The 19,739-nt window shown below is 40.8% G+C and overlaps 1 protein-coding gene across 10 annotated transcripts in view; it reads left to right on the forward strand.

The window, feature by feature from the left end:
* Window positions 1-19,739, forward strand: part of tns1b (tensin 1b) — a 203,217-nt gene that overhangs the window by 33,609 nt on the left and 149,869 nt on the right. Inside the window, exon 1 of one of the 10 annotated variants that reach the window (XM_085385304.1) lies at window positions 12,855-13,299. The exons of the other annotated variants lie outside the window; for them this stretch is intronic. Coding sequence (XP_085241430.1) covers window positions 13,219-13,299 — 81 coding nt within the window. The 5' untranslated portion in view covers window positions 12,855-13,218. Of the gene's footprint in view, window positions 1-12,854; window positions 13,300-19,739 lie in introns of those variants that run through there. 10 annotated transcript variants of the gene reach the window in all.

Raw genomic sequence — 19,739 nt, forward strand, 5'->3', positions numbered from 1 at the left:
GAACATGAAATAAATGGAAAAAAGAGAAAACAAAATGTCTATATTTAGAAGTTGGAGAGGTTGGAGCTGTAGCGATTCGTGTTACTGATCATGCTAGAGGCCAAAGTTTGAAGCCAAAGATTTTTACACATCATTTTAAAATATATTATTAGAAATATTATTACTGGTTAGGCATTAAAATTACTGGGTTAGGTTTGGAAAAAGATCATGACAAGATTTGCCACGCTTTTTAAAGCTTTTCTTTGTTTGTTGCCATGGTGAAGTCTCCCTGCTTTCACTATAGAAATATGTCCTTGTGACTCAAAATTCCTTTTGAAATACATTACTTCCACATTCGTGTTCACCGACTGGAAAATGTGATAATTTCTGCCGATGAACACAAAAAGTAGATACATTTTTCTGTTTCACGTTTAGTTGTGAGACTGGGCTGCAGTTGAAAGGTGGTTTCTGCCCTTTTGATTTGTGTCCACTTAAAAAAAGTCGACATTGTTATGAAGTACTTTGTTCCTGTACTTTAACCTGATAAAATGTTTTTTATGACAAACACTTTGCCTTGTGCCGTCTGTCTGTTTTTTGACCTCGCTCAGAGACGGTCTGTGCTTTATTATTATTTATTGTTTACTCTATTTAATTTGTAAAATATGTGTACACACACACACACACACACACACACACACACACACACACACACACACACACACACACACGTAGAAAAATATTTAGTATACACATCCAGAAATGCATGTGATGTGACAATAAAAGTGATTTGATTTGATTTGCTTCGTCCATTTCTTTCGTCCTGTCCTCTGATGTGGAGGTGTCCGCAGAAGTAATTACTTTATGGCTTCACAGACCGTAATAACTTTCACACTGAGGACTTCAAAGTGAGGTATGACAGAGCTGTCTCTCTAAAAATGGATGTTCACCGCTTTCATCACCTTGGCCTACAGCTTGTCCATTTCAGCCACGTCTGGGCTTTTATGAGACAGCTGATGATTGCTCAGTGGCAGACTGATAGTTCCTCCAAAGGTGAAGTGGTGACTTTGTGTACTTTATGTGTGGTGGCTGCTCGTGTAGATGATAAGTAAAGGTTAAATATCTCACCCTTTCCTTTTTGGAATTTGTAATTTACTCCCCTACAAAGGATTGAAGTTGCTAGAGAGTCCTTCCTGTACACTTATGATTTATTAGCTTCATAGTTGCCGTATGCATCTAAAATAATGTAGGAAAAATGGGATAAATTCTGATGAATTTCATTGTAAACCCTAAACCTACCAGTAAATTTGGACCTCCGTAAACCAAATCCCTAAAAAACAACCAAAAACAACCCATAACTGACATTTTTTTCCAAACAAATTACCTTTAAAGTGTTATGGAATAAAATATTCCATAAAACAATAAAATTTTTCCAAATTTCACCTCGTACACAGATTCAGATTTGTAGTATCAGTTGCCTGCAGGTAAAAACTAAAATCTTTCTTCCACCTAAAGAAGCTTTGGGTTAGCAGCTGGGATTATAGCTTTTCTCAAACCAGCATCTTTCATGTGCTTTCCATTCTGTCACCAATCCACACATGAATTTTCCATGATTGCTAATTTGCCAAAACTGCTCCCATCTGCCGACTTAAGATAGAGGAGTGTTTCTGTGCTATGTCAAAAGATGAAATGAGCTTAGCTTTCACTTAATTCCCTCATGGCTTTCTGCCATGTGCTTAAAGCCGCCAAGCTCTCGATCCCAAAAACGCCTTAGATCAATAATGGGAGGGGCAGGAGGTAATTGCAGCATCAATCACAACCACTTTGTTGGGGGCAGAAATATGAAGTGGAATATTTAAACAAATGGGTCTCCAGTGCAAATGGTATTATTGGCTATTAGTTAACTTCATTGTAGATTTGTTCTGCCTTCTAGTGATGCAGTGATTGCTAACAAATCCTGGGCGTATTTACAGGAATAACGGTCTCTTACTGCAGTCATGTGCATACTGGATATAACCAGCAAGGCCTTCATGATTTAGTGAAGGCTTGGGCACAGACTGGCACTCACTACTGACAGCTGAAATGTATGTAAAATATTGAATAAAGATGAAAGAGTCTGCAGCGCAGCGTCTGCACTTAATAAGTCTCATGAGAAGGCTGCGACTAACTGGCGATGCCTATTGAATATAAAACGCTACATTTTCAATGTTGAGTTCATATGCTAGACGTTATTTTGTTGCCCCGCAGCATTGTTAGATGTGATGTTCTGGGAAAATGGGATGACGTAATTCCTGAGTGGTGGAAAAAAGTATAACCCAGATGGCATTAAAACAGTTTTTCTTTATCAGTGCTTTTAGAAATCCACTGCATTTTACTGATACACAATATCAAATTAAAGTGACAAATGGATGCCACCAGCTGTGAGTAAAACATCCCAGTGAACCCTCCCACATTAAGACCATGACCAGCCACTTCCCCTCTTATTCTCCCAGAAACAATGACCCTTCACTCCCTCACCTCTTGTCTGGTTTCCTAGAATGGACAACAGAGCTGACGTTGCCAGATTGAGACGTGAAACCAGCCCATTGTTTGTCCCGCAGAGAGGCAGGAAGTGTGCATAGTGTTGTCCCTGCGCCTTCTCTGGAACTTCTCTCCCTTTGCCAGTATTGTGTAAGCTTAAAGCTCTTGATAGGTTGGTGTAATGGTGAGACCTTTCCTTCACGTGAGAACTTACAGTAGCTTCACTCTCAAAGTGTCTGCAAGAATAACATATCTGCTAAATGCTCTGGAAAATGTGCAGTATTGCTCTTATTGGAAACCTCTGGTTATGTTATTTTTCTTTGATACATAAATGGTCCCTTTTGTGTTTCAGTAACTGAAATGTTAAAATTTGTAGAAATCTGCAAGTGTCTTCAGAACAAGCACACTGCTTGTGCAGCAAAGTAAACTGGAATCTTATTTGTGCTTTGTTTGCATTTTTATTTATATGCTTAGAATTTGTATTCTCTCTTCTACACCCTGAGTCTTAGGCTGCATAAACATGAATGTAATTGCTCGTCACACATCATATCGACATTTTTGCAGTGAGGTCTTGTAGTTTCCCCAGGCAGTTTTGTTTTCTCTATAATACACAAAGCATCTGTCCATATATCAGGACATTTATGTTTAAAATGAATGCTTGTCAGAAATGCTTAAGTAAGCTAAATGTGTCCAAGTCAGCTTTAGCTATGGGAAGTTGGGAAAGTGGAGATGGGTGAGTAAACTAGGGAAACAAATCATTAAATTTGATCTCCTGGAGCATAAAATCCTGAAAGTTTTAACTCTTGAGGTGTTAAAATTTTTTGCAGGGAGTTGTAGGGTTATATCACTCAAACCTTTAAACTCCTAATCTGTTGAAAAAAAAAAAAAAAAAATGGGGGGGAAAAGGTAGCTAACTTGCTAATTTCACTTCATTACTTAAATCACGCTGCTGTTATTGTGTATATGCTGCTGTTATTGTGTATATATTTATTTATATTTCTTCATACATTCTTATATAGTTCTATATTGTGTATTTTGTTGTACAGTTATTTTATTTTCAACTTTAATTTATATATTTTATCTTATTCTTCCCAGTTAAATTTACCCTTCATTCTAATTTGTGTTGTACAGTTATTTCATTTTTAACCTTAATTTATATTTTATTCCTTCCTAGTTAAATTTACCCTTTTTAATTTTTCATATTTATTTCCTATCTTATTCATAGCCTTTTCCTTTTTTGTTTTCTTTAGGTCACGAGCAGTTGTCCAAGCATTTCACTACATATCGTACTGTGTATGACTGTGTACGTGACAAATAAAATAAAATTTGAATTTGAATTTAATGGATAGTTGAGCTAGGATACTTATCACATAAGTCTTCAAGGGTCCGCGTGAGTCTGAGTGACATACATTTCATCATTAGGTGATGAATTCGAGGGTCAGCAGCAAAGCACAATCAAGGCTTGAACTGATTAGTTAGACTTGGTTAGGTTGGTATTGAACAGTTTCTTTTTTCAGCAGGTTTTGATGGAAATCATTTATGTGGGTAAGCTAAATAATTACCTGCTATCAAACTGATAAGAGTCCAACTTAATTATTAAGCTTTACTTAAATACATCTGACAGCTTAACAACAACATTTACTGGTAATTTGCTAAATATTTGCCATGTTTCACTCTCGTTTTTTGCATTCATTTACATGTAAAGTTATCTTGTTCCAATGCGAAATTATTTTGATTGTAAGAAGTGACTCTTAATTTGTACATGTACAAATGTTTGTTGCTTCCTGGGGTTGTTCATTGTAGTGTAAAAAGTTTGCTATTGTGTAAGTGTATTTTTTAGGATAAACTCCTTGAACACGTACAGTCTCATTTACTTAGGGTTATTTTTTGTTAACAATTGGGATTTCTGGACTAAAGTCATACCAGATGGGCACACCAGATATCAAAGTGTAACCATCTTCACATTTTCCAACATCTTTTTGACATTTAAAAAAAAATCTGTGGCAGGCTATGGAAAAGGCTGACTGTAACAAACCACAGAGCGGGAACAAAAAGCTAAGAATATACCCAAATTGGCCTTAACGGCCTATCTTATGGCCCTTTCACCAAAGAGTCACAGTCTTTCTTTTCTGAGTTCTCTGAGGGGAAGCAATGAAAGTGAGCTGCGGTTGGGAGGTTTTCCAAATAAAGAGCCAACTATTCCATTTTCTGAATTCTTTAAATGGTAAATTGTCTCATGATCAGTGATTAAATTGGGTGAAATTGCAAATTTAATGCAGAGAATTTGGATAATCACAAGCCTCCTTTTGTAATTGCACACACTTTCTTGCTCTTCCTCAAATGTAAAGCAAGTTAGGAGCCATTGATTTCAATTGCCTTCCACTTTATCCAATAAGGAAAGCTAGGCACCCAACTAATCACTCAAGATGCAAACTGGTTCAGAGGCTCCATGCACCATTTATGATTGGTCAGAATCTGCCAGTCTTCATTTAAAAAAAAAAACCCCTGAAAGCTCCAAATGCACCAGCATCCTCCGCTGAGTCCAAATACTGCATTCATTTTATTCTTTTTAGGTTCTTTCACTGCAAACCTCAAACATGAAGCGCTTGAATTATCAGCTGGAGCATACCAGCTTTGTAGTATACATCATTATTTAAACTGTGACGACGGACTGCTTGTCCACTCAACACATTTCTTATTTATTGTTCTTTCTCTCTTCAAGCCATCCCCCCACTGTTCTACATTAAATTTAAGACCCCCCCTCCTTTTTCCATCACTATAAGTGCCTCATTCTTAACCAGACTGCTCTGCCTGACCCATCCCACCACCGCCCACTTCTGAGTTCCCCTCTCCTAATCTTTTTCCTCCTCATGCTTTGAATGGCAGATCCTGCAGCATCCACAGAAAGATGGAGGGATGCTGTAGGGATGCTAGACAAGAGAGCGAAGAAGGCATTTACGAGTAATGTGCACTTTATGGGATCTCCAGTTTTTTAAAACACTAGAAAAAGGTACCTTTTCTTGGATTGGATGAAAAGCCATTCTGGGATTCTCTCCAGGTCACACTGCTAGTCTTTGCACCTCTGGACACGGCTCTTGAAGGGCAGGCTAGAGAGGGAGGGGAGACAAAGCAAGGAGATACAGGATACGGTAGAGGACGCGAGGAGGTTTTTGTTTTTTTTGTTTTTTCACGAGAGAATGGGCGGACTAGGCTGGTGTCTCGCCACCGTCTTCAGTTGGGCAAAATTTTTCTTCTATTGCATCTTTCCTTTCTGGAAGCCAGGGAAAAGCAAAAACAAGGTACAGCTGGTATTTTAGATGTATTTACCTTCAATAAAATATCATTTTGATGTCTTATTTTGTTAATTTAAGAGGCAGGAACCTTTATATTGAAGTTGACCTTTTTTTTTGGTGTCTCTAGCTGCTGCTTATAGCTTAGTGCTGAGGTGGGCTGGGTTAAGACCACACTTTAGTGGTGTAGCAGTGTCACTTTGTCAGTCTGTCAGTTTGGTTCAAAATGAAATGTCTACCTGCTGAAATTCACCTCATGGTTTCAAGAAAGTGCAGGTTAATGATGCTGGTGCCCCTCTTGAATTTCCTCTTGCACATTTGTGGTTTTGACTGAAATGCTTGGATAGTATTGGAAGGATTATAATATGAACTGAGACAGATATTCCAAAATATTCAAGTCAAGGTATACAGGCTTTAGAAAGCTGCCAGTTTGTCACCTTTACAGTATGTTCAAGGTGGCAGGTTGTGGACCAGGTCATTGCATTATAAAGACAGAGCTGGCATTTCCAACTTTTCAGTGTGCAAGGTCCAATGTAGGAGGGGGCATGTGTAACCCCAGCCACAATCTTTTCATAACCTACGGTAAGTAGTTTTTCTTATTCATTTATTTTATTTTTTATTTTTGTGCCAAACCAAGCAGTTTTTTTTGTGCCTTAACTGCACCAGTTAGGGTTTTTTGTCTTTAACCTAATGTCTAAACATGGCCAGCAGATCAAAGCAAAATAATATTAAAAAAGCAAACACACTGAAAACTAATGTGATGAACATGGCAAAAATCATGCATTCTAAACAATAGTGCATTGTCTTTGTTATTATTATGAGCATGCTTTGCAGGAAGGGAAACTTGCCACAGATTTAGATGCAGCTTTAGCTCATCTATAGAGAACACTGGGTGTGATCGCTGATGAAACTTAATGACTCACAGCCTTTGACCGAAGATGTATGAGAAGTTATTTATTATTCTCGTGATTAAGATCTGCAGTTGCCAAATGACAAAGGAAATTTAATATTTGTGTGATCCTCAGCAGCCTGGCATGGTATGATGAGCTGGAGAGATAAGCGCGTTGGCACAGACACGTCAAAACAGCAGGATATTAGCAGATTGACTTGACATGGCACTTTCTCTGATTGTAGGTCCTGTGTTGATGAATAGAACCATTAATCCTGTAAAAGCAGCCACTGCTTAGTGTGTTAGTTCACACATCCTCATATGAACACAGCCACTTGCTACACTCAGCCCTTTGTTGCATTTGAAACATTCATTTGAAGATTGTACTCGCACTGCTTATTTTATTAGTTTTTGATTTATGTGACTTTCTTATTTGACGTCAAAATTATCTGTCAGCCAGTATCTTTAAATTGCGGATGTGCTTATTGGACGATCTGATATCCTCGTGTTGGTGGTGTTCCCTCGTCATCATAAATAATGTTGTTCCAGGTTCAACATTGCAAGTGACCAATCACCTTCTCCTGACGTCATCCGCGACCTCGAAAAAAACAAACGCCTTCAAAAAATCTACTTCAATTGCGAGAAAAGAAACCGCCTCTGTAAGGACAATATGTATAATGCTTACCGTTTATTAAAGAAAAGTATACTGAAATCCAAAGAATTCAAGTTCCTGGATCGGCGGACAGAAGCGGTTTCTCTTCTCGCAAGTGAAGTAGATTTTTTTTAAGGCGGTATTTTTTCAAAGGCAGAAAAGGGGGACGTCACAACAATGTGATTGGTCACTTGCAATGTTGAACCTGGAACAACATTTATTATGATGATGTGGGAACAACACCGACACGAGGATATCAGATCATCCAACCTTATTACGAACAGAATAGATCCTGTAATATATCTTATCTCATTCTGGTCAGAAGTATAAAACGAATTTTAGTGGGTGGGACATGTCAGAAAGAAAGTGAACAATTGGTCCTCAAAGCTGATGTGTTAGAAAGTGGAAAAACGAGCAAGTGTTATTTGTTATTAGTATTGCTATGTAATAAGGGACATAACAGATGGAGTCACCTGGGTCATCTATGGCTTTAAAGGGCCTTTTCACTAATGAACCTTAGAGTTTTTTAAAGAATAGGCCTGACCACCCTGAAATGCCTCACATCGTGTACTGCAGCCGTGTTATTGTTGCTTTCATGGGTCGGTGTGTTCTGGTGTTGGGCGGACGGTCCTTCCTCTCAGCAGAAAGAACAGAGGAAAAACGTGCACACACATGTGAGCGTTCTCAAAGGGAGGGCGGCGGGCCTGCATTGTTTGCAACAGATGGGAGTCACAGAGGGGTGTGTGTGTGTGTGTGTGTGTGTGTGTGTGTGTGTGTGTGCGCGCGTGCATGTGTGTGTGTGTGTGTGTGTGTGGCCTGCTGGAGTGTGTTCTTCCTCTGTCTGTCAACAAGTGAACTCCCCTTCATGTAGCACGTCAGGACATCGGCCAAGATCACAGAACACACCCCTCTGCTGTTTGCACATTCACTCTCCCTTTATCCGCCTGCTTATCTACTATCTTCATCTATGTGATCACTGACTACAGACCCCTGTTTTTTTTTTTTTTGTTTTTTTTTTCAGGGTTTTTTTGTTTCTCCCGCCCTCTTTTTCATCCATGTCTGATAGCCTTTGCTTATTTTTTCTTCTTTTATCAGTTCAGTCTTTTTTTCCTTCTGTCTCTTGTTTTGAGCCCGTTGTAACAGGCTGGGCAGCTTTGATCTCACTCAGCTGTTTATCCGTCTTTACGTGGTTCAAGGACAGTGATCCGACAGCAGTTAATCTTCTTAATTGTCTCGCTGTCCGCTCTTGGCTCTGGTTTTACAAAAGAAACCGAAATGGTCAAGGTTAAAGATGTACTAAAACAAATTGAGTGATCTGATTAGTCGTAGAAATTTGCCCTTCTTTCCTTTCCTGCATTACAATCCCTCAGTCTCTGTAGTCCCGCTTTATAATTTATTGCCAGGCTACACCAAACAGCCACAACATTAAAACCACTAACAGGTGAAATGAGTAATATAATTCATCCTGTTACAAAAAGCTGCCATTCTTCTGGATGTTACTTTGATATTCAATTCAATTCAATTTTATTTATATAGCGCCAAATCACAACAAAAGTCGCCTCAAGGCGCTTCATAGATACAGAGAAAAAACCAACAATCATATGACCCCCTATGAGCAAGCACTTTGGCGACAGTGGGAAAGAAAAACTCCCTTTTAACAGGAAGAAACCTCCGGCAGAACCAGGCTCAGGGAGGGGCCGGGCCATCTGCTGCGACCGGTTGGGGTGAGAGAAGGAAGACAGGATAAAAGACATGCTGTGGAAGAGAGACAGAGGTTAATAACAGGTATGATTCAATGCAGAGAGGTCTATCTAGGATATCTGTGCAGCACTTCCAGCAGGACAGGGCATCCAGCCACACCGCAAACCTGCTCGTGAACCCGAGCTGACCTGACTTCAAACTCCCCAGATCAAACTGAACATCTGTGGGCTGCACCACAACAAGCCCGATCCACGTAGGGTCCAACCACTGGAAACAAGCAGTGTCAGATACCCCCAATGACGTCCACACCCCAACAGGTTAGAGCTGTTTTGGTGGCAAAAGGGGAACCTGGACAATAGTTGGGCGTTGGTTTTAATTGTTTTGGCCGATCGCCGTTTGAACAAATACTTGATAAGAAATCAGGGATGCAGTTTGTTCAAAAACCACCAGTGGGTGCTGCTGCTGCACTTAGTTTCTGTTTGATTTTTGGTGGCCTTATAGTGAAATAATGTGACTGGGGTAAAAAAGACTTTGAGTATCTTGTAGAAATTCATTAACTTGATACAGTTTCCTCTGTTACTGTATATAGAAGGCGTTATGACTATAAAAAAATAAATTATGCATCATGCACTGTTACATGAGAGTGTGTTGACAGATAATGTGGAGGATGACTTTATGCAAGAACATAGTGTGCAGTGCTGTGACTGCTTTTATTTCAGCACAGCTAAGCTCTGCTGGACAACTCTTCAGTGCTCTGTCATTCTCTGACAGTTATGATTGGGAAGGTCATTGGATTGATTTCACACATGGGGGGCAAGAAGAAAGAAGTAAACAAACAAAGCTTCCTGTCCTGTCATTTCTCAGATAGTAATCAAGCTGCTGACCATGTGGTCAAAAAGCCAATGTCTTGCCACCTACAGCTCTGCCACAGTATAATTTAAGAGGCTAAGGTAGTAATTTCTATATCTTTTTTTAGAATGTAGAAAAACAGTGGGGTGTTAAATGACGTCCAAAAACAAATTGATTTCCAGCAACATGTCAGCTGTGCTGTCCCATCAACATGTGTGCCAGACAGTGTAAAGTCTCACAGGACTGTTGATGTTCAAGTGCTGAATGTTAAGTTGCAGTTAGTTTGTGTTTGGTCCTTTTTTTTTTTTTTTTGTGCAAGTGTGACAGGATAAGCATTGCTGCTGGAGCTGCATTTCATTAAAGCAAAGGCTTCTCAATGAGAGATTTGAGATGTCTACTTCTATTAGCTATGAAAAGATACTAAAATATTTTAAATAAATAAATAGAATAAAAAAGCAGGCAAAAACAAGGAGTCTTAATATTTAAATTCTCCACATTTGATGTTTCCCTGGCTTCTTTCTCGTTTTTGACTGGGACCAGCAGTGCAGGGGTTGGCACAATCTCCTTAGACCTAAGGTCCTGGGTTAGAATCTACTAGATGGCTGAAGTTTGTATCCCTGTAATCTGCACAGTCTGATTTACACCTACAGTCCAGAGACATGCATATTGGCTAAATTGATGTTTCTAAATTGGCCGTAGGTGTAAATGTGAGCATGAATAGTTATGTCTCTCTGTGTTAACCCTGTCCATGGTGTACACTGGTTCTTGCCCCCGTGACAGCTGGGATAAACTTCAGCCCCCCCACCCTGAACTGCAAAGGTGGAAGTAGATGTATGTACTGGATGGCAATGAGCGACGAGGGATTATCATAATCCGTGACTTCGCTGGACTGTGTGATGGGGCTTTAGCTGCCTCTAAGTGGCCAAAACTCAATAACACAAAATCTTAATTAAAATGTGTCTAAAACTTACAAACTTTTGAAAACTCTGTGTCATTGGTAATAATTCACTGACCACTAAACCATCCAACTCTAATTAAATGCTATCATTTAATGAATGAAAGCACCATTAACTGAAGCAATTATAAACTCAACTAGGACTCGTGCTGATGACAGGTGGTCCTCTTGAAGAGCAGTTTTTAATCTGAAAGTGTGAATTGAAGCCATGCGTACTATATAACTTCTTGTTGTGTCAGGCTTTGCATCCTTGTGTGTGTCCGTGTGTTTTTCGTTTCGTCTGTAACCTCGTATCCTTTAGCGAATGTCTGTGTAGGTGGTGGCCTGCAAGAAGTACTGGGCCACTAGTCCTCTGTGCCAAAGGGTGAGTATGCATGACTGTTTCTGTGTGTGGGTGGGTTTGTGTATTTACACACCATGTGAGAAAATTGTGAAGATGTGCGCGAGAGGGTGGAGAAGGAAAAGGTGGTTATTGGTGGATGTTTGTGTATATGAATGTGGTGAACTTGATAGTTTAAATGACATGTATTTATGTTTTGAGGAAATTGTGGGCTGGGATTTTTCTGAGTGTTTTTGTTTATCTCTGATGGGAAATGATGGGTTTGAGTGCACACGTGGGTAGGCTCAAGTAGTATGGAGGATTGTGTGTGCGTTTGTGTGTGCGTTTGTGTGTGCGCGCATGTGCATGAAAAACCTGCAGAAAGGGATAAAGAGTCATGGGGCTAACATGGTCATTGATGAGCAGTGAGAACTTAATGAGGCAGCTTTTACTTCCTGGCCCCTGTGTTCTTTCTCCCTTTTGTAAAGTGTGAAGAGGGAGTGGGGTCTGTTTAAAGCCACTTCCTGTCACTAACCAAGCATGTTGTTTTTGTTTTTGTATTTCTGCACACAAGAGATAAAATGTCAGTCAAATTCAATGTACTGATCGAGCACCAAAACTGCAGTTCCTGGAATGACCACCAGAGGCTGTCCCCATAGACTACCATGTTAAAATGACCAACTTTAAAGTAGAAACAAACATGACCCTGAGACTGGTTGGCGCCTCACTCGCAATCGCATATCACTATTTAATCATTTAATGAAATTGGTCATTCCTTCATTCATTATTGCAGTGATGTCTTGTGCCATTTCACACTCCTAGTGTTAGTCAGGTTGCAGCTGATGGTGCGTGGCATAACAAGCAGATACTGTTTTAGAGCAGCGTGATCATGGTTAGGATTGCAAAGAGGCATGTTGTGCTGCTCTGAAAACTTCTTTGCAATTGCTTTGGTTGTGAGCAGGTTGCCATGGGAGCTCTGTAGATTGCATGGAAGACACAGCTTGTCTGCAAGCACTTGCCAACTTGTCGCTGAGGGGTGGCAAAACTGAGAACTGCAATGCAAACTGGAAAGGCAGCCTGCTTGCCTTCAAAGTAAAAGTTTTGTGCCTTATGGCTACAACCAACGTATTTCAAAAGGAGCAACTTTTACTTTGAAGGCAAACTGTCTACCACTTGTAAGTAAGGTTTGCACTTGTTTAGACAAGATGGTATTTTCTATGCAAACCATGAAAGTGGCAACTCAACTTTTTTTTTTCTTATTTACATTTTTAAATTTAAATATTTAGGAAAGCAGGTACCAAAGGAGTTGGTGCAAATTTCCCTTGAGAAAAGACTAGAAAAAATAAATTGCATGTGCCTATTTTTGATTTCCAGAGTGATTGAAAGTTGCATTTTTTGATGTCAGGAGAAATGTCAGTGAAGATTTACCTCAAAGGTAGGTAGGTAAAAGCAGGCGGCGTGGAGTTTATGAAATATTAAAATGGGCTTAATACAGAAATGCACAAGGAAAGCATGCAGGAGAGAGGCGTAGAAGGTGGGAGGGAGGTGAAGTGCCATGGATGCTGTGGGGGGACGAGCAGGGAGGGGTGGGATCAAGGGATGAATGAAATTAAAAGTGGTGAGGCTTAGAGGGCTAAGGAGGGAGGGAGACATGGGATGAGAGAGAGGGAGAGGAGGCGCAAAAGAGATGGATAATAAGTGGACTATACCCCCTCCCCCTTTGCTCCCGTGGAGAGGTAGGGGCAGCCTGACCCCCCTCAGTTAAAAAAACCAAAAAAAAAAAAACCTTTGTGAACCTTTCCCCGGCAGAGAGAACGGGAGGCAGACCGAGCGCAGAGCAGAGGAGAGGCAGTAAGGATCCAATTTAGAGCAGACACATAGAGGGAAAACAGCAAGCCGGACACTGAGGAAGAGGCAGAAAGAAGAAGCTGTATTTATGTCCTGGATGGTCATGGCTTTGCAGTGCTGGGCTACTCTTCTTCTTCTTGGATTAAACTTAAGGAAGCCCACTGGTCTGTAGCAGCCCCAGCAGCAGCCCCAGCAGCAGCATCACTCCTGTCCGTCACCATGCCGTCTGTCTCTCTCAGCTTGCCCACAGCTCTGGCTGGACCTGCACGCACTTGGGTCTGCCTGTCTTGCATGTTCTGGGTGAGAAAAGTTTCCAGTCAGATATTTTTAGGAGTTCACAGGATGTCTGACAGCAGAAATTTTAGCACAATTTCTCTGCAGCTCTAATATGTCAGAGTGAAATCATGTGTATAAGTCAGTAGGGCTGACTCACGTGGGACATAGTGTGATGATGCAGTGGGCATGATATTTTCTGTAAAAAAAAGGTTTATGCTTCAGATTATTTGGGAGCCCTGCTCAGGGGATCTATTGGGTGGTCTGCTTTCGGGGGTTGGGTGGAGGGTTGGGACCCCGGCTGTGGGGGGCCTTGGCACGGTGACACATTTGAATGTGGGAGATATTATGAAGGAGAACGGGAGGGCGTGCAAACGCGAGACAAACCTCTGCACTGTCTGTTTCGTTTCAGTAACATGTTTCTTGTGTTTTCTTTGCTCCGTGTGCACGCTGAAAACTTTTCTGCTCCGACTTTGAGTTGAATTAAATTCTCTCCTTACTCACCCATTCCCACTCCCTCACTCCCCCTGTGTCCCGCTCTGTTTCGCACTAGGTGGTTGGGACACACAGCTATTTTTTGCTTTCTCTTGTATAATTCAATCTGCCGCGCATTCCCGCTCACAGTGAGGGGTTGTTTGTGCACTTGTGTGCCCTCTGGTCAGTGTTTGTGCGTGTGTGAGTGTCCATCCTAAATGTGCTGTGACTACGGTCTCGACATGTCTTAAAACACTGTGAGTGCTTTTCCTAATTTGTGCTGATATGAAAGAACATTCCTGTCTCAAATATACGACATTGCTTGCTGCTCTCCACGTTTTTTTTTCAGCTGAATAGAGGATGAAAGAGGAGACTGGTTTGAATAGACCATTGAGATCCATCCTTCCCCATTCTGCAGTGGTCCTTTGGGACATGACTGCACACCACTGGCAGAGCTGCAGCTCTTGGCGTGAGGACTGGATAATCTTACAGAGCTCTTCATCAGTTAATTACCATTCTTTCTTTTGAGGAGCGGGGGGCGAGGTGAAGGGGGGGGGGGGGGTTGTAAAAGAATCTCAATGCCCCCCAGCTAAGCTCTGGGTCACTGATTGACTGCATCAGAGCGGTGTATGACAAAGCGAGCTCACTTAAGGGGGCGGGATTCAGTGTTAATAGCAGATCTTTGTTTGGTGCTAAAATGGCCCTAATTTGGGCACACCTTATTCCAGCAGCCTGGTGTTGTGGGTTATACGAGCTTTGCACCCTTCTGACCTGTTTGCTGGACAGACTAATCCTTTATCAAGTTTTTTTTTTTTTTTTTTTATGCTGAAAGAGAAGGTGTCTGTGCATGATCATTTCTGAAATTTCCTAAAACGGACAGTGCCACTTTAAGGCCAGATCGATCTGAAGAAATGCTGAGGAGAGAAAAGAGCTGAATATTAAGCTCCAATCACTTTGCTCTTCCTGAAGTGACTGAAAATGTGTAGCTTTCGCCCCTTTCTGTGATGACTTCTGACCTTTTGAAGGATTTCTTAAAGCTATAAACATTTTCATTTAGAAACTTTGTTGAATGAGATATCTTAAAAATGTGTAGCTCTGGAAAACACCCAATGGCAACTTCCAGGGCTGAAATATAAACCCGTTATCCAGTCTGTGTAGCTTCCCAGTCATCTAGGTCATGGTCATTTTAAGCATTTGCAATGAAGGTAGCTGGACTTCTTTTTGGTTCATGAAGACCTGAAGAATTGTGAAGTTTCATCTCATTTAAGAAGCATCTTCAGTTCCAGCTACAGAGTTATTAAAACCCCTTGAAGGGTTAAATGCCTGGGACTCTCCATCAGTATTTAGAACTGAAGAAGCCTCTCAGATGACACGTGAAACGTCTTCCTGAAGTCGAGCTCCCTTCATTGCAAGTGCTTAATAATAAGCAGCAGTTCCTCTAGTGTCAACTTGATGTTCGCTTGAAAGAGCGAGTCAGCCCTGATATTAAAATTCCAAACTTTAAACCACAAAGAAATATGTTTAAAAGGCTGTTTTCATCTCTAAACCTAATTGTGGCTTTTATGCCAGCTGTAAAGGTTGTAAAGTTTTATATAATTGATCTATTTAAATTAAATTAAGGCTTAAATCTCATCATTTAGGGGCATTGGCACTTTAAGGGATTGTGGGTGCCAACAAAGCCACTATAGATGCTGTTTACTAATTTAAAGGGCTGGCATCTGTGCAGCACTATCAAAATACGCATAACAGCTGATCTCTGGGCTACTTTCGTATTTATGCTGTTGTTGGTTCTTTAGTTTTAACCCCTGTCACAGGGAACATAGAAGTCATCATAGATAAAGAACTTGATTATAGTGAGGGAAAGCGAGTGTTAAAAACAGTAAAATCTGTCCACTGCAACCATTTTCCCCACTGAGCTTATCTTCATGCTCCTATCTCTGCTTTTGCTGACTTTTCTGTTTAATTAACTCTTCAACAAATCAGCATTCTGCCAGTCAACGTTGGGCTTTGCACTAACTCTTGGTGAACCAAAAGCAAGCACGTCTGGACTGGGCTGGTTGCATACCCAAAATCTTTGACTCTGCCAAAGACGTGAGGAGACACAAATGTCTTAACATAAATTAGGCTTGAGTTCTAACAAAACCAAGATGGGGAGGGTGACAGTGCTAAACTTGAGTTGACAAACAGACAGGAGGCGTCATGGTGGCTTTTTTCAGCCTATGATTTACTCAAATTTGTCTTTAAGGAATGTGTTTTACATTGCAAAGACGAGGCGACCCATTGCCACAAATCTCTTTTCCAAGATTAAACATAAAAACAGAAAAGGGACTGTCCATTTGATGATGAAGTCTGCATACTGTAGACGTCCTCCTTGAACAGATGGGAAAGTGAGTACAGCTGCAAAAGCTGTTATGAAGAGACTGGTCTGTAGAATAGAATGATACAAAGTGGGAGACTGGGCACCTGACAGCGAGTAAGTTCAGCTTCAGGAAACAGACTGGCTTCTGGAACTAGACGAGATCTGTTCCTTAGCCTCCAATGGGGAGGGCTTCCTCTTGTCAGAGCAGGATAAAGGAAGATTTTTCCAGCATGGAAGCTGAAAGAAATGCTTAGAGAAATATAGGAAACGGCAGGAGCGACTTGAAGGACGCAGGAAATGAATAGAAGATGCTGCGGGCGAAACGGGAGGGCAAAGTATTTACGGATGATGAGAAAGGCCTTGAAAGAAGACCTTCAGTAGAGTGCTGACCCTCCGCCAGACACTTTGAATAATTAATGAATGCCAAAAAGGGTTTTAGGGATTTTTTTCAATTTTTTTTAAAAATCAGGTTTCTCTGTAGGGGCCTGGAAAAGCAATGAAATGCCCTTTACCAGCCCACAGCCTATAAAGTTTAAAAGCCATGCAAATCCTGTTGACATTCAGGAGCAGTAGGTTATTAACACACCCACTTACTTTGGCCTTTAGACCAAACAGGCAAGTTGATAGGATATGTGCCGGATAGAGCAGGGCGATATGGCCAAAAATATTTATCACGATATATATTTGAAAATTTGCGATAACGATATAACCGACGATATAATTGATGCGAGACAAAATACAACTCCACAACATTACTAGCGCAAAAAGACAACCTTCCATTTATTTTCACTTAAACAAGAAGCTGGTTTTTATGTACATTAAAGCTTTATAAAAATGTAACAGTGCAAATGCAAATTCCTTGCTGAAAGTTTAACCAAAAGGCATTTCCAGTAGAAATGGGCTGACGTATCCTGAGCATAACCATGTATAATATCCACTGAAGTTAAAAAGAGGTGCTTTGCAACATTAAACTGCAGTGTGCAGTACGTATTTTTCGGACCATAAGGTGCACGGGATTATAAGGCACATTAAGCGAAACAAAGCAGTCAGATAAATCAAACTTTATTAAACTCATTCTTCTTGCTTCCTCCACTTCTGTACCATTGATTCATTAATGTTGAATTCTCTGGCAGCTGCTCTATTCCCATGTTGTTGCAGTATATTAATGACTAACCTCGTATTGTGGATGGATTATCTCAGTTGTTCTCCTGACTGAAGTTTGGTCCGTTTACAGTATCCTGCCATGCGATTGCATTTGTCTCTAACCATGAAGAACCTTCACGTTAACTTTTATAAGTGGAAAAGTGTTAGTGTTCGTCCTCCAGCTTCACTGTTTATGTTATGCTAACATAGCTGTGTCGCTAGCGATCACGTAGCACATCATTATATACCAGCTAGCCCAACTTCAGTAACCCTACAAACGTCACTGCTGTTTAGTTTCCTGTCTTCATTTATGTTGGAAGTGATAGCAGAGCTGTACGTTTGATTTTTTTCAGAAATCTCTCCGTCAGAACATGCTATATCATGCTTAGGTAACTAGCGAAACTAGCGAGCTAACTTCCGCTAGCTTCCTGCTAACTTCTAACTCCGTTAAATGTAATAACTTTTGTTTTCATGGATGCCTGGAAGTTAAACTTTATAGTTACACCTGGTAAAGCAGCAATGCTGATCGTTTTATTAAAGATGAAAGAATTTAGACAGTTTTTAACTAAGTGATGCTGCAGTGTTGTTTGACCTGAAGCATACGGAGTTTAGGACCCAGATTACTCCCAGACTTAAGAGCATCTTAGTCCGACAAATATGACAATAACAACGGCCGCTTGCATGTTCTGCAAAAAAATGTGCTTTGTTGTGTATCTGACGGACAAACACCAAACCAGTTCCACATCACTGAAGTTGCACCATTTTTACAAACCAATTCTGGTTCATCTGTTTCACTCAACAATCGGCCATGTGCGTATGAAAACAAAGGCACTGCGCATGCGCGTTTTACTCCCATTCTATCGCGATATTTCATTTTCCTATCGTTGCCTAACATTATACCGGTATTACCGTGAACGGTATAATATGGCCCAGCCCTAGTGCCGGAGTGTCGGTAGCAGTGACCAGGTGCCTCTGATCTAACTATAACCACAGTCTCACATATTGGCCTCACACTTCTGTCGGAGCAAATATTGACGTCGGCTGAACCTTCACAGTTTCGAGGGATCAAAGAACTCCTCCGGATGATCGATATCCATTAACGTACAGACGCTGTAGTGTCAGAGTTGGGTCTCAAAAGGATCGTTCTGGGAATTTGTGTCATCTGAAGAATGTTAGGTTGGTGGTCTTTAGTTGTCTTGACTTGAAAATCAAAACATGCTGCAAGCCTGTTGTTACTACTCCAGCCTCCATGCCTTTATGCAAGTTGCATGGTCTCATGGTAGTGCCCATTTGTGTAGTCCTTGACTATGCAGACAGAGGGATTTTGGGAGTTCTACAAATGCATGCAGTCTTCCAAAAAGCCATCACAGTTATGTATTAATCGAAAGCTGAGTTGTTGAAAAGTTGGCTCTAACGGGAAAGGAAGCCACTTACCGAAAAAAAGATTAAATGGCAATAAAACATAGATAAGAAGCCCAAAAACTTCACAGCTGCAACACATAGAAGTGGGTTAGCATATCTCTGTGTAGTACCTACTGTCATCCTGGATGTTGTCTACTTTTGGCCGTTTTCCGACACGCTCTCTGAGCTCATCTCCTTTTCCACTCTCCCTTTTCTGTCTCTCTCTGTTCGTAGTTAGCTTCTGCCTCAATCCCATTGCCTAAGATTACCTCTGATTGGGGAAAAGTGCTCCGCATGTGTAGCCCCCTTTGAAATACATCACCACTTCTAACCGTAACATCTGCGTTTATGTTACCCCAAATATTTTTTCTCTCCCTTGAGTGAGTTTGCCTCACAGTTACATTCTGGGTTTGATGCTGACCCACTTGTTGACATGTTGGGGAGTTTTGTCATCTTTATCTTTGTGTGGCTTCTTCTCACGGTCGTGACTTAGATGAAAAATCATGAACAACAAAAAGGGACGTTTAACTCTTGCTCATTGATTTACAAGAGATGTTGAGCTTTGTGTAATACCCCCACCCGCCCCTTTTGGTCCTGAGGGACCCCCTCAGCTTTGTCTATGCTTCACTGGGCGCATTGGTCCTAAACCTCCCATGGTATTCTGGTTTTCTGTGACAGGAAGTTTGGAATTCAGAAACGTAATTAGATTGCCTCATTTTACTCTACCTAATCCAGGGATACTGGCTGCTAGACTGCTGTAAAGTTAGTTTATCTACATTTTCATTGGTGACATTAGACACCATGCTCATTAAACATTTGTGTCCACTTTAGTAGAAATATTACTTTCTCTGAAGAGCTTAACCCACCTGGCCTCTTAGAAAGTTTAATACTTGTCCTTTAAACCTCTGCTTATCCCAAAGTCATGTCTATCACATGGTTTGTTTGAGTCTGGTGAATCCATGACTTTTTGCTTTTGTTACTTTATGATTAAAATGACCTTTAATCAAATATACTGGAGTCTTTGGCTTGTTTCATGGATTTTATCTTAGTTTTTGACTGTTAAGAAACACTTTGTTATATTTTTTTAGGT

This window comes from Rhamphochromis longiceps, linkage group LG16 (assembly GCF_057381845.1).
Source record: "Rhamphochromis longiceps isolate RC_006_pf linkage group LG16, R_longiceps_female_GT1.1, whole genome shotgun sequence".
NCBI lineage: Eukaryota > Metazoa > Chordata > Actinopteri > Cichliformes > Cichlidae > Rhamphochromis > Rhamphochromis longiceps.